General features: G+C 42.7%; 1 protein-coding gene across 3 annotated transcripts in view; it reads left to right on the top strand.

Annotated features, from left to right (window-relative positions):
* Positions 1-5,143: 5,143 nt before the first annotated feature.
* The window catches only part of HCRTR2 (hypocretin receptor 2), a 34,962-nt gene continuing 24,739 nt past the window's right edge, over positions 5,144-15,366 (top strand). Inside the window, exon 1 of one of the 3 annotated variants that reach the window (XM_088162266.1) lies at positions 5,144-5,618. In XM_088162266.1, coding sequence (XP_088018392.1) covers positions 5,390-5,618 — 229 coding nt within the window. In that variant the 5' untranslated portion in view covers positions 5,144-5,389. The remainder of the gene's footprint in view (positions 5,619-15,366) is intronic. The other 2 variants (XM_088162267.1, XM_014869474.2) reach the window with 2 other exon arrangements.

Genomic DNA, 15,366 nt, shown 5'->3' with positions numbered 1-15,366 from the left:
GACATGAATGAAGATGCTTCTAATTTACAGTAGAATGAATGAGACTAGAATCAGAATTTTTCACTTCAAATATGTTCTGCATTGGTGGATATTAATAATGAAGATGGCATGAGCCAACCAACAGCTAATTTTTCTTATCTGATCACTACCAGAAACAGAGCAAATTATCTTAGCTTTGACTTATTTTAATGGTGCTAGTCTGCTAATAAATGAGTGTTGCTCATATTGGGGTAATAATACCTTTGCAAGTTTTTGCATTGTTTAAAACAAGAGATCCTGCTTAACAGGATCCTGCTTTCTACATTCAAGAAGAAAAATGCCTGAGGTTGCCTAAACTAAGGTAATTGCTGGGTGCTTCTCATATTTCCAGTTCAAATAAATTAGCAGCTGGTTTGAGCTGCTCTTATGTTAAAATTGGTTTTGAACCTTTAACCTACAATTCATCACTGACTTGATGCTAAGACAAGAACTGACCTAAAGGAAACATGGTGTTGCAAATGCATTGTGTGATGGATCATTAAGTTTACTTATAATGTTAACTGATTAATTCATTCTGTTCAAAAAAATACAGTAAAGTATCTATTTTTCTTTTGTGGTCCTTTTCGCCTCACTCTCTGATGGCCACCATCCTTATCACTCCAATCAAATTAATGGGTGTATAGGTTTCTAACCTAGCTTTTTCTTCCAGTCTTCCTTTCATGCTCTTAGCTTGTTTCTACTTGCTCATTTTTCACCTTCACTATTTAGTTGATTGATAATAGTCCATCTGCTTCTCAGAAACTACTTTGTACTGCTGCCAGGGAGAAGCTCTTCCACCTTGAAATACCATTATAGCAGGAAAGATATTGGAGGATCTTCATGGGCAAAATCTGAAATTTGGCTGGCCAGGAGGACTCAAGTAAATAAACATTAAGGTTGGTGGTTTTCTACTCTCAGGAGCATATTTCATGAGAGAGACAAAGGAACAGAAAAAAGTTGTTACATGAGAACAGAGGGAAGGAAGGAAGGAAGGAAGGAAGGAAGGAAGGAAGGAAGGAAGGAAGGAAGGAAGGAAGGAAGGAAGGAAGGAAGGAAGGAAGGAAGGAAGGAAGGAAGGAAGGAAGGAAGGAAGGAAGGAAGGAAGGAAGGAAGGAAGGAAGGAAGGAAGGAAGGAAGGAAGGAAGGAAGGAAGGAAGGAAGGAAGGAAGGAAGGAAGGAAGGAAGGAAGGAAGGAAGGAAGGAAGGAAGGAAGGCATTCACACAGTCTGTCTCTACTGCCTGCACAGCAGTCTGTTTCTCTTAAGTGCTTGTGTTCATGTGGTTTGCTTACAACAAAATCACCTGCTATAGTGTTCAACTAAGGCAGAACAGAAGCTCGCCAGCTGAGCTGCCTCTTAAACCAAGTTGCAAAAAATTCAAAATTAATTCTGACCTGAGAAAAGGGCTCCTAATTTAATATGGTATTTGACTACTATGGAACTAATACTCTGAATCAAATAGATTTTTAAATGAAAGGGCTAGTCTCTGACAGAAGAAAAATGCTGCCTATTTGTGTGATTAATAAAAATGTAGGTCTGCAATAAAATTATTTTTATGGAGGGGGAAATATGTTTGACAAAGCGATAAACTTGGATGCTGAAGTAAGGTTTGTTTATTCTCTATGAATGTCAGTTCCTCTGAGCTATCAGATGCAATAAAGCATAAAATTCTGTTTGATTTATATTCACATGGTCTAATATCATATAATAAGTGATATTGAAAGCCACAAGACATATCTTCGAGGGCTGGTAATTTAATTTCAGTATTTTTGGATTAGTGATGGAAAGTTATGGATTAGAAGAGCTATCAATAAATGTGAACCTTTTAGCTAAATAAAGTACCAGACAGTACTCTCCTGAGATAAGAAGGTTAATAGATATACCCTTGAATTTAAGTGTCTTTTAAGTGCTGTGTCACCAGTAAATTCTTTGGTTATAGAAGTTTGTAAAGCCATATATTAAGCAGGCTTTAAACGGGGGAAAAAACAAAAAACAAACAAAAAACCCCAAACAGTTAAAATAAGAATTACATAATTTTGGACATTTGTTGTACACTTCCATATGAAAGGAACAGATTTAAACTGTTGCACCAAGCTTGATGCAGATAGTATAATTAAAAGAAAAGATAAATCAGAACCAAAATTCATCAGGGGAATTGATTTAGCTAACACACTTTCACAAATTAGAAAGCCAGAAGGGGACAACCATAATCATCTAGTCTGACCTCTTGCACTACATGTCGTGTGATTTTTCTGAATTAATTCTCATCTCATCTAGCACTTATCTTTTAGAAAGACATTTGATCTTGATTTTAAAATGCATAACAAAAATGGCTCCATTTGAAAACCATTTCCTTGGTAGCAGAGTTTTGTACATGGTGAATATTTTCACTAGGTTTTGCCCATACTTTAAAACTTAATCTTTTTTCATAGGTATACTCATTTATACCACCAAGGACCAAATGAAGCTTTCCACCTACAGATTCGTGACGAGCATGTGTGTTTAGCTGATTACACCTGATCTTTGGGTCACCTGCCAGCTTCTTCAAGGTCATTGAAGAAATAACAGAACCAAGAACTGATAGTAGGAATGCACAGAATGTAAAGAATCAGAAATGATTATTTGTCTACCTTTTCATTCTGGGATCTGTTAGCTAACCCATTTTTAATCTTTATAATGTGTGCTACATTGATTTTTTTACTATCCTGCTCCCTAATCAGAATGTGTGGTATCAAAGCAAATGTCCTCCTATTCTCCAGGAACGCCAAATTCAGGCAACTAATTAATCTGCATAATCCATTATTTATGTATTTATCAGTCAAATTTGTAATTTTGTTGAAAAAAAAATGAGTCTTATGAGAAGTTTTTCACAAATTCATGTTACTTCCAAATATTTATGTATTTTTAATTCCATTCCTACTATTCATAGGAATCATATAATGGCTTGGGTTGCAATTGAAGGGACCTTAAAGATCATCTAGTCCCAGCCCCTCTACTATAGGCAAGGAACCTTCCAGCAGACAATGTTCCTCAAAGCTCCATCCAGCCTGGCCTTGAAGACATCCAGGGACGAGATATCCACAGCTTCTCTGGGCAGCCTGTTTCAGTTCCTCACCACACTCACAGTAAACAACTTCTTCCTAATGTGTAGTATAAACCTACTCTCTTTCAGGTTAAATCCACCCCCCACCTGGTCTTATCACTGCATACTTTTGTCCCTCTGCATCTTTCTCATAGGCTCTCTTCAGGTACTGGGAAGCTACAATTAAATCCCCCCAAGCCATCTCTTTTCCAGCCTGAACAATCCCAATTTTTTAACCTTTCCTGAAGGGAGAGGTGCTTCATCTCTCTGATCACCTTGATGGTCCTCCTCTAGACTAGCTCCAAAAGGTTGATGTCCTTCCTGTGCTGGAGACCTCAGAGCTGCATGCAGCACTGCAGGTGGGATCACTACTGGTGACAGAGGAAGAAACTCTATGTCAAAAAAGCCATTACGTGATTTTTTGGCAATTTGGAAGCAAACATTTTAGCAGAGGAAACAATCTGGGGCATGAGTGTGATTTTCTGTTATCGATTACCAAATGGTCATTCTCTAAATCTCTTCACCACTAGCAAAGACCATGATGAGCTCCATCAATAGGTGTCTTCTTGTGTACCAAGTAATCCTGCATTCCCACATTGTCAGGAGAGTTTAAATCACTTCGCAATGTTCATACATCAACTAATACAACCTTAGGTGTTTTTGTTTGCTGCAGAGTATCTAATCTTTGTTTACCCTTCTAATTTATGCAGGACAGATGCTGATTCTATCTGTATATGTGTTTCACTCTATAACATATTTAGACTAAAAGATTCACTCAAGTTCCCTGTGGAATAGGAAATTTTGTTCTTTGTTTTACAAGGAACTAAACCAAAGCAAGTAGATCTATAGAAATAGGAGGAGGTATTCCAGGTGTAGGTATGCTGCATTGAACTTTGAAGTCAGTAGAGAAGGTTGCACACCCATAAAAAACAATTGGGTAGCCTAAAGTACTGTCTAGAGCTAAGCACTCTATGCACGTTGTTAATGAATGAATATCTGCCTCTCTATTATGCTTGTGTTGGAGGTAGAGTCACATCTTAATACTTTCTCCATTTTTATGGAGGTGCAGACCCTGCACTGAAATGCTTAACTGAGATAGTTGTGCCATGTCACAATAGAAATGGTGCTTTTATCAGACTCATTAAATTATTCAGATATGAAGTGAACAGATTGCCTGAATAAGAGGGGATTTTATCAGTCATGGAGGGACAAGTCCAGACCTATCTCTTCTCTTTCAGACACTTGGAAAAGTATGAAAATATTTCAAGAAGTAATGACCAGAAGCCAGGAAACCTATCATGCTGCTTAACTAGCACTTCTGGATTCTCTTGAACTGCTTTCTGCCAGCTGAGCCCATTTCAGAATACCTGAGGGGTAGCTGCTGTACCGAGATCCTAAGCTGGATGTTTGAAACAAGCTCAGCACAGTGAATGCACACTAAACTCAAGATATAAGGAGGTCTCTTAATCTTCAAATCCAGTGAAACCTCACATTTATCTGCTCAGCTTACTTAGGGATTTTTCCACCAGTGTTGGGAAACCCACAGGGTTCCCGTTTTAGCCTAACTTTCAAAGCAGCACAGAAATGAGACAGCCTCATTAGCCACCGTTTTCTAATGGCTCCTTTAACCCTGCGCTTCCTCCCACCGCAGCCTTCCACAGCCTTTAATTTACAAATATCTTGAATATATCTGGAATCTAATGTAGAAAGGTCTAAAGGGGAGTGTTTGTGCAAGAGAGGGTGAGAAGCCGAGGTGAAGCAGAGTCAGAAGAGGGATGGGCAAGCTGGAAGTAGGGTTGCGGGGAGAGATTAGGAGCTGGGGATGAGCTGAAGCGGGGGGAGGAAGAGGGGGGGAGGCATGCAGAGATGCGGGGGTGTGCGAGGGTGCGTGTGCATGATTTGGGGAACAAAAATCGGCATCGTCTGACACGGACGTGACTTTTCCAGCGGGGGCGGGCTCACTCTGGCACCTGAGGCATGCAACCTACCCCGACCAGCCATTCCCACGACGGTGCAGGGGGGGTGCAGCCTCCGCGGGGGAGGCTTCAACCCTTGCCCGGTCTGGGAAAAGGCTCGTCAGGGCGGGCTGGGGACCGACGCGGATCCCCAGCCTGTTCCCGCATTGGTTCCCGTAAGTTCCCGCGTCATTTTTCTCCCCACACCCTGCTTTTCGCACTGGCAGCCACAAGCCTCGATGGACCGGCGGGAGAAAGCTCGGATGCTCTGAGAGGGTCTAGGTTTGGGTTTGTTGGCTGTTGTTTTTTCCCAGCATCCGGAACAACCACCAGGGATGTCCGGGATTCAACCAGAGGATGGTTCCCCTCCGTACAGGAATTGGACGAGTGGGTCGGAACTAAACGAAACGCGGGAGGCTCTTTTAACCCCTTCCTCCGACTACGATGATGAGGAGTTCCTGCGATATCTCTGGAAGGAGTATTTGCATCCCAAGGAATATGAATGGGCGCTGATCGCCGGCTACATCGTCGTCTTCATTGTGGCTCTCGTCGGGAACGTCTTGGGTGAGTCGAGCTCCCCAAAACTTCCCGTTCTCCCTTCCCGAGATGGGTTGTGCACGGAGGGTGGTTGGAAACCGGGGTGCGTTTGTCACACCCCCCTGGAAAGGCGGCAGTCCCCAGCCGAAGGGGAAAGTTCAGGCTGCGCGGAAGGGGCCGTAAAAACCGCTCCCCCTAGGCGGGCGAGGGGCTGCGGCGGCGCCGCTCGCTCCAGGGCCGGGCATAGGGAGCAGGGAGCAGGGAGCAGGGAGCAGGGAGCAGGGAGCAGGGAGCAGGGAGCAGGGAGCGGAGCGCACCGGGGCGGCCCGGCGGCGGAAAGCTCTGTCCCCCGCGCCGAGGTGCTGAACCCTCCCGGCTCGGCAGCGGCTCCGCCTCTCAGCCCGCTCGGAAGGATGCTGCCCGGCCCTGGGGATATCGAGCGCGGGGTGATTCTCCAGGACAGAGAGAGAGAGAGAGAGAGGCAGGGGCGCGGGGACCCGGGCGGCGCCCGGCCCGAGGCGGGAGCCGGCGGTGAGCGCTCAGCTGCGGCGGGCGCAGAACGCGCGGCTCCGTCGCCAGCAGCGCCCGCCGCGCTCCGTCCCCGCGGCGGGAGCGGAGCGGGGCCGTGGGGCGGGGGCGAGGCGGCCGCTCCCGGCGCTCATTCAGGGAGCGAGGCGGGGCGGCGCCTCTCCTGGAGCCCGCCTCCTCCCGCTCCCATTCATCCTTGAAGGAGGCGGCGGGGGGGGGCACTGGGGCTGCTCGGGGGCCGCCTGGAACGGAGCGTTAGGGGCGCTGGAGTGTGGCGGAGAGCTGAGGATAGTGAGTGGAGGGAGGGCATGGGTGGGCTGGGGCGGTGGGCAGGAGAGGTGTGTGGGAGCCGCAGAGGGGTCTGGCCATCAGCAGTCTGATCGCTCCCCTCCATCGCTCCTCTTCGCTCCCCTCCATCGCTCCTCTTCGCTCCCCATCTCTCCTTTTCCTCCCCTGAGCCCGCTGCCGCCCCCGACTCTCGCCAGGCTGCCGGAACAGGCGTCTGTGCTGGTGCAGGGGAGCGCGGCCGCGCCTGTGCACACACCCGCCCAAGGCGGCTGTGTCCCCATCCCAGGACGGCCGTGTCCCCATCCCAGGGATGCAGTGTCCCCATCCCAGGACGGCCGTCCCCTATCTCCATGGCTGTGCCCCTCTCCCCACGGCCGTGCCCCGTCCCGGGATGCGGGACCCGGCTGCGTCCCGGGTGAACGGGGGAGCGGAGCCGGCGCTGCTCCTCAGCAGTTCTGGGTTTATGAATGGACTTGGTGTGGCAGCCGGGAGCCGGCTCCGCCAGGAGAACCCCTGGGCTGCGGTCACGGCCATTGGCATTGCCGGTGTCCATCCCAGTGATGCTGCTCTGAACGGAGCCCGCTGAGCCCCGCCCCGCCATACGGGTCTTTCATTCATCTTTTTCAGCAGAAATTGTGCGTGTCAGGGCTGTCACTGCAAACTCCACAGGCTTCCCGAAGTGAGATGCAAATGAGACTACAGCCAAAGGCAATATTTTAAAAGGCATTTTCTAAAATTTCAACGGACTGATGATGCTTTCTTTTTTTTTTAGTAACTCTGTAGCGTTGTGCTCAGTGCCTGTGTGCACGTTTGCTCAGTCCACTGCTCGGCAGCCAGCTTGATCGCCCTGGCAAAGAGGCTTTATTTTAAACTAGGATAAAAGCTGTCCTTCTGTCTGATTTTGAGCAAAGACTATTTTAGGAGAGCCACCTGTGCTTACCTAGTATCCTCCACCGATACTGTAGACAAGCTGTCCTCTCACCAGTAAAGATTCAAGGTCAAATCTTCAGCTATAGGAGCTTTTGCCGTTTACACTTTTCCCCTCTGAAGCCACGAGGAGAAAAGCTTTCCTCTCTGTGCACTCACAAATAGAGATGATACCAGTGCAGATGTGCAGCTGTTCTTTCCTCACATTTGTGCATATTATCTCTTTGCTTGGGATGGAAACTGGCCTCTGACTGACCACCCACCATTTCTTTTAGTGGATGGAATGTCCACTTTTTGTCCTCTGAAGACTTTCTCTCCAAGTTGTAGTACATGATAGCATATTTCTGTCTTAAAATGGGCAGAGAAGTACCTGAATACCTTGCTATCCACTCCTGTAAATCACAGTAAACCCTACAATAGATAATTCAGCTTTACAGCTGGGCTTAATGATCTTAAAGGTCTTTTCCAAACTAAATGATTCTATCATCCTCCTCAAGCTGTTTGCTCCATATTGCTGGTTCTGTTTATGGGTGAATTGTTTGTGGTGTCTGCAGGTGCTTAGTAACTGAATACTGTCTCATCTTTATTCAAGAAAGCTCACACTGCACTGATTGCAGGCTCATGTGATTCTGAGGAGAGAATGGATGTGATCTAATTCTCTTTGCAAAGACATTTTTGGGGAACTTTTTTACGACCAGTGAAATCTGATGTAGAACAGTTGATGTTCTACAACAGCACATGTTGATGATGTCTCTGAGAAGCTGATTTCTGTGCTTGAAAAATCCATATTCAAGGTTAACCTGGGATTTAGTCTTAGACCTTCTCAAAGAAGAGCAGAAGTGTTTCTAAAGAGAGTTTTAGTGGCTACTAGTGCTTTGTAGTATCATCCTTAATGCTTTATAGTGTCATCCTTAATGATGATACTTTGCCTTCCTTTGCTTATGTTTGCCCAGTGTTGCAGATCTCGTGGCATGTGGAGTCAATGCTTTGATTCTATTTTTAGAATGTTCTGTGCAAATAACACTTAAGCAACTGGGAAAACCCCTCCCTTTCTGTATGTGGTGCTGAAAGTTACATTTCTGCTTCTTATTTTGGTTTGTGCACTCGCATGGGATAAGGAGTGTCCCAGAAATTGTATCTGTGCAAGTGGAAGGCACAGCACATTCCTTAGATATTAGTAATAAACTGGATTGATGCATTTTGACAGTTAATTAACAGCCAAGGGTAGAATCAGAAGCTCAAACTTTGATTGACATCTATTGGGTTCTTGAGTGAGAAACACAGCAGGAATTCCACTAATAATAGCATTTAAACAAGGTCTGCATTGGTATTTAGCTTTCAATTTAATAGGAGAGTTGACACAGACTGTATGAGCTGCTGCACAGACCAGCTAAAGTGAAAAACATTAGCAAGTCTCTGTATTTGAATACAGGTTTTCACACACAAAGTGCTTCATGTCAGTGATTCTCTTGTATGACTGGGTTGGCTGCTCACCAGATATTTTGGTGTAAGTCAAGGAAAAGAGACAGATTTTAAGATGATTTTATGGCATATTTACATAAACTCTCAGGGAATCTGAAATCTAGATGGCAATATCATTATGATGATTTATCCTATTTTCTTCTTCACTTGGTCTCTATTTATCACTAGAAGCAGAACAAGTGTGGAGGGTAAGGACTTTCTGTTTTGCAAATAGGATCAAAAATTTTCTTTACCACTGCAGAGCAATGAAAGTCTTGCAATTTCTTTGCACATCTATTGCAAAACATAGGACTTCTTAATGTAGAATGCATGTTGACTGTGAAGACCTTTTTCTTCATTTGAAAACATGTCATTTAAAACATTGCTTAAAAATAGGGAGCTAGATAATTAAAGAATAAAAGGTATTTTTAGAATGTCTGAAGGTCTCTGGTTAGTGATGCCATTCCATGCTGATCAGTTGCCGTAGTTAATAACTGGAGTAAGACTACAAGGGATTGAGAGGTACTGTACAACTACATATACTTAACTGTGTATACAGATGAAGGGTGAAAATGACCCTGGTTGAAGTTATTCATTCATGTGGGTCAGGATTTTTCCAATGAAATGGTTTCTCTCAGGGAACATGCATTCATCAAAAAGAAAGTGTACAGCAGAGATGACTTGGTTTGATCAAAGACTGAAGGCAAAACAAGCAACCTTCTGGCATCCCACCAGCTGGGCTGCTGGGCCTCTTGGCAAGCCTCCCCAGAGCTGGCAGGAGCTGAAATCCTCAGCACATACAGGCTGCCAGTGCCCAGCCTGAAAGTCCTCAACACTGCTGGCTTCCAAGGGTAAGAGACCATGCAGGACATCAGTGAGAACTCTCAGAAAGTTTCTTTACTCACACAGTTTCATGATACTTGCTTTTCATTCCAACTCAGAACAAGGTTGTGAGAGGCTTACCCTTCTCTGAATAGATGGATTATTTATTACCTGTTTTACAGTAACTGCTAGTTTTTCTGAGATCTGTAAGAACCCAACTATGCTCCTTTCTTCAAATAGTTCATAGTCTGACTCATAGAGTTCAACAGCCTCCATTTGATGTTTCTAGGGCTGGAGCAGAAAAAGTCTGTGTATGGCTCTAATACCAGAGTCCTGCTCAATGCCTATGAATAGGCAACTCTCAAATGCTGCTCTATTATAATTTTAAAGATATCCAGTGAATACTGAGGTCTAGGCATACATGCATGCCTATGTTAGTAGAATTGGATGAGTCATGTATTCTCTTAAATGATCTTCATGAATCCTATTTCATTGCTGTAGGTGAGGCATATTTCTTTTAATTACATTTAATAAATAAATTATGACATTTCTTTTTTTTTCAGATTACTTGGGGAATCTGGCACTGAAAGGACTTTATAATATCAGCATGAGAGTCACCTTTCTCTGTTGGATAAATAATAACTAGAATGGCTTTATCATTGTTAAGAAGGCAACACATAGGAAATGAGACAATATGTATATATTTTTTTCAACCTAACATAGAGAAAGTATGATCACAATTTATGTAAGAGTTCAAGTATCAACTGAAGTACATTGCTGTTTGCATAATCTAGGGATTACTCACCATCTTTCAAAACAAAAAAATATTGAAGGGTTTGGGATGGGTTTTTTTGTTTATGAAGAATAGTTTATTTTTTGTGTTGCATGTCAAGTGAAACCTTCTTTGTTTTCTGGGACATAAGCAGCTGACTTACTGCCTGTCTCACAGGTGGGATGTGTCAGAGAAGGGCTATGCAGGACTGTTCCCCAGGGGAAGGGGTGCCAGGAGCTGAGGGCAGCAGCAAGACTGACAGGGCAGTGTACTCACCAACGCAGTCCACAGCTCCTGAGAGCTTGGTAGGTCTGAAGATGTTTACCAGGTTTCAGTCACCTCCCAGCAATCCCCAGACGAATCTATAGTGATGAAACAGGTCTGAGGTTAAGCCAGAAAATCAAGTCAGTGCATGAGTTTTACAATCAAATTCAGCAAGGCAAAAGCACACTTGCAACCTGGTCTTTAAATGCAGCTCTGGGGCAAAAGGCTGACTCTCAAAAGAGTACTCCAAAACTCCAAAAGCTGTGTTCCCAGAAGCTTGCTTCCAGCTTACCTGCTGCCCCATACCAGAGCTGGCCTCCAGCATGGACAGCTAGCTCCTGGACAGGGGGCAGAGGCTGCAGAGCCTGGGGGGCACTCAGCTCTGACAGAACTGTGCTCTGTCTCCTGGCTCTTAGCACAGTAGGACTGCAAGGATTTTAGTCAGTTTGTGGAATATTATATTGACAATGGGCATCCATGATACAGATTCAGAAGCTGTATAATATGCAAGATATTTGTTGGAACATGCCACTAGCATAGTGAATTGTATTTTCCTTGTATACCCTGCAGAAAAGGCACTGGGTCTTACATCTCCATTAGAAAGAGACGTGGACATGGAAAGGTTTTTCCTAGTGTAACTCGTTGCAGTGACTGATAGATGCTTTTTGAAGCATATTTTTTCAAAGTTGCACAGCATTTCAGCAGTAAAACACACCATTTTAACGTCATGCAGCTTTAAAATGAATCAGCGAAGTGTGAAATCTTTTTATCATAGTGTCATATACAGCATGACATCTAAATTTCTGACTCTTCCACCTGTAACAGGAAGAGTGGATAAAGATTTTGTGGGCTTTATTTGCAATAAAATCTATTATTATTATTAAACATCTAATCCGTCAGTATAGGCAGCTCTGCAGAGATGACTGGGTTTGCCAGTTAATACTGGCAATGATTCGAGGGGTGGATATTTTAAACCAATCTGTCTGTCTTAATCAATACAGTTAGATTAGGAAAACTCTGTGATGGTACCTTTCACTTCCTCCAGAGCTGACCAAACCAGGCATTTTGGGCAGTCTGTTTTTATAGAACAGCTGATCTTCTGCTAATAACTCCCATTTCCATTAGACTGTTAATTGCCTAAGACTGTGTAATGTGGCCGATTTAGGAAATGAATCCAGTGCCAATTAGATGGTTGTGCTATTACTCCCAGTTATGATCCATGGACATAAGCTTCCAGTACACAGAATTCACTTCTTGTTTTCTTCTCTAATGCCTTGATAAGCCAGTGCTTAAGATGTAGAAGTTTGCTGGGGCACGTGAGTAACCCACAGTCCACAGCTCTTAAGTCTGTTTGAAACCTTTGGTACAATAGAACACATGGTAGGTAGAAAACCGTGGAAAACATATTGCTGCAAGCAAACTAGTTGTTGTCATCTGTTTTACTTATGTAGATCCTCATTGTCATTTATGGGTGACATTTCCCCATTAGTACATTCCAGTGAAGCTGATATTCAACAAAATACTTTGAGATTTCACGTGTTCTGTGTAATTCAACTACATTTTTTACAGTTTTGTTATTTTTCCTGTGTTATGGAACCTACACATACACACTCGTTTATACAAGGGAGCCTGACCCAGCCACCTGCTCCTTCTGTCGTGTTTCTAAGAGTTTCTTCACACATGTTTGAACCCATTTGGTGTTTCCTGTTGATGAGGAGCTATTGCCTCACTGCTAGGCCATGTAATTCCTTTGCTCAGAGTACTGGCCATGTTTTCAGCTATTTTATCACATATTCAAAGACAATTCTTATCTGCCAGGCATTGTTACCAGATACAGGTTTGTTTGGGTTTTTTCAGTATTTCCTTTATAATAAACATTGTATAAAACAGTGTATTTTCTTTGTGTCATTCTTTCTATTACTTTTCAATGTAAGCCTGGTCTCATGTTGGTCTCCTTTCTTTCAGATAAGATTAGTTATGTAAAAATGAAGTAATGTGTGAGTTTAGAACTTAATAGTGGGTAAGAGATGGACAGCCTAAGGATTAAACATCTCCCTATTCACAGAAGATATTTCTTTGTTTTAGATCTTTTGTTCTCATTGCTGGTTTCAAAACCCCCTAATTAAATATCCTCTGCAATTTAAAGTGCTTCTTTCCCCTTAATCAAGATCATCAATGAAATAACTGAAAGGACTCACAAGAAGTCTTCCTTAAATTAAATAAGCTTACTCTTAGGCACCTAATTATTAGACTTTTAAGCCAAAGCAGAAGAATCCTTAATCAGGAATGTTCATAATGAAGATAGTTTTAATGACAGCATTTTTCCTTCCAGCAGTATACATTCAGTGTTTTCAAAGGGGCTCTAGCTCTCTAGAACTCCCCTTGGTAGCACATCTGCTTAGATATTATCCTTTCAACCTTTTGTGATTGTGTTCCTTGACACCCTGCCACTCAGATCTTGATTTGCAGCAGGTAATATCACCAAAAGAGAACAAGAGGAAAAATTCCATATGGAGAACCAATAAATTGTGAGGAGAAAACAATTGGGAGTGGGTGGGTTACGAGATAGAGAATAAATAATGTATAATTCAAAGCAATTGATCACATTTTTTGTCACTGATTGTAAAATAGTGTGAAAGAATAAAGTTTTTTAGAAGTTTTCTGCATTGGAGATGCTGATTACCTGGTCTTATAATCACAGGATCAGTTCCAAATAACTTCTGGATTACTATATTATGATATTTCAGTAAACAGTTGTGAGACTGAATTACCAAAGCAAAATAAAATTATAATTTTAGAATTATAATTTTTCATATTAAACTACAATGGTAGTTTAGTATGAAAAATTATAATTCTTTGTTAACTTCCATCTGGGATTTATTATTCATCAAAAATTAGGTAAGTGATAAAGTTATTCCTTTATATATGAAAATGTCAAATATTGCTGGTTATGGAAATTACATTTCTATTCATCACTGAAAGATGACCCATTGAATAAGAGGTTGGCAAGACTTCTGGAGTGTAAGGGAAATGATTTAGGGTTGACATGTAGAAAACAAATTGACAGCTGACCCAGGAGTCCACCAGTGGAAGGACTGCAGCACTGTGTTTAATATGCTCAAGACAGCATAAATCTTCCAAGAGGCAAGCAGCTGCACTTTATACCAGATGGAGCCTTTGTATTGTTTTCATATTCAGCTTGAGATACAATGAGCTGTGCTAATTGATTAAACACCATTACAGCCTCTAATTAAAATGCCCCAGGACATTAAACCGCAGGGACTAAATTTGTACGTGAGAAATAACAATCTCACTATATTGTCATATTAGAGAAGGGTTTTTTTTCTTCAGGAATATGAGGTGAGGCTTTCTTGATGGATTTCTAACAGCAATCCGTCTTAAATTTTGATTTTAACGTTTTATTATTTTGTCCTTGTTGTGACTTTCCTGTGAGACATTTTTGGGAGATCGTCAGTGATTGGAGGATGGGTCCAGAAACCAGATTCGTTATCACAGAGCTCTCCTGACTTATGGAGAGCCTCCACAAGTTTTTTCCAAACGCTTTCAGGCAGGCTACTCCAGCTGGTTTCCGAGCCTTCACTGACACTGTGTGGAAGAGGTGGGAACAGCAAGAGCTTCACTTCAAGCTCTGCTGAAGTCTTGGAAAAAGAAAGGACGTGCCCCCGGTGAGAGGAAGGATCTGGAACAGTCTAACAGCCTTTAGAAAAACACCTGCTCCTTGTGAAACCTGGCCTGCCTGCTTGCACTTGCGGGAATAGCTCTCACTCTGACTGGCTTTGTAAAATAAAGGCAAAAAAATGGAAAATAATACAATACATTGGACAGGTAATTAGGTTCCATTAGAGCACTAGGAGTAGGGAAAATCATGCACAGCAGAAGCATGTTTCAGAACTGCTTTTTAAAATTTCTCTCTTTTTTTTTTTTCATGATTCTAATCCTCTTTTCCCCAGTGTCTCTGTTAACACCACTTCCCCCAGTTTCTTTCCTAGTCCCATTTATAGCTAGGAACATCAAAGGCTGCATAAAAGCTTTGCACATAATGTTAAATTGAAGTTTTATTAAATTATTTTTACTATTTCACAGATTTTTTAATGGAGGTCTAAAGAACTTAGTTTGGGCCAGTCTTCTGTGCTCCAACTACGCAGGCATCCTATTAACATTATGTTATCTCCCAAGTTTTTAGGAAGGTTGCTGATGGCCTCATCTCCAATTTTATGATTTTGAAGTACTTTTGGGTAAAATACACTCCCAATTGAGAATCTTTACTGCCTTTCTTATCCTTTCTTCTCCAAGATAAGTGGAAATTCACAGCTCTCTGCTATTTCTGTTTGGGTAGGCAGATGGCATTTCCACTCCATGGAACTTCCTTTCCCCTGCGTGTTACTTGAGTGTTTCTGTGTGAGCTGAGTGCCTCTCTGTAAAACAGCCTGAGATGAAAATGTGTAATTAAAGGAGTGCAAGTGGAGAGTAGATGAAATTCTTTTGTTCTGACACTTAACTAGCTGCACAATATTCAGTGGCATAGTCAAACTATTTTTCATGCCTATAAAATAGCAGGTTTTGAGCACAGGCTACAGAATCTTTCTTGATGAGCTGCTAGAACACTGTCAATGAAGCTATTGTCCAAGACTACTGAGTATCCTTGGACTCTAGTAAACTCAGAGTGAGTCTGGAAGGAATGTATTGAACTAA

This window comes from Sturnus vulgaris, chromosome 3 (genome assembly GCF_052056855.1).
Source record: "Sturnus vulgaris isolate bStuVul1 chromosome 3, bStuVul1.hap1, whole genome shotgun sequence".
Taxonomy (NCBI): domain Eukaryota; kingdom Metazoa; phylum Chordata; class Aves; order Passeriformes; family Sturnidae; genus Sturnus; species Sturnus vulgaris.
Note: the sequence above shows the minus strand (reverse complement) of the source record. Positions and strands in the feature narration are given on the sequence as shown.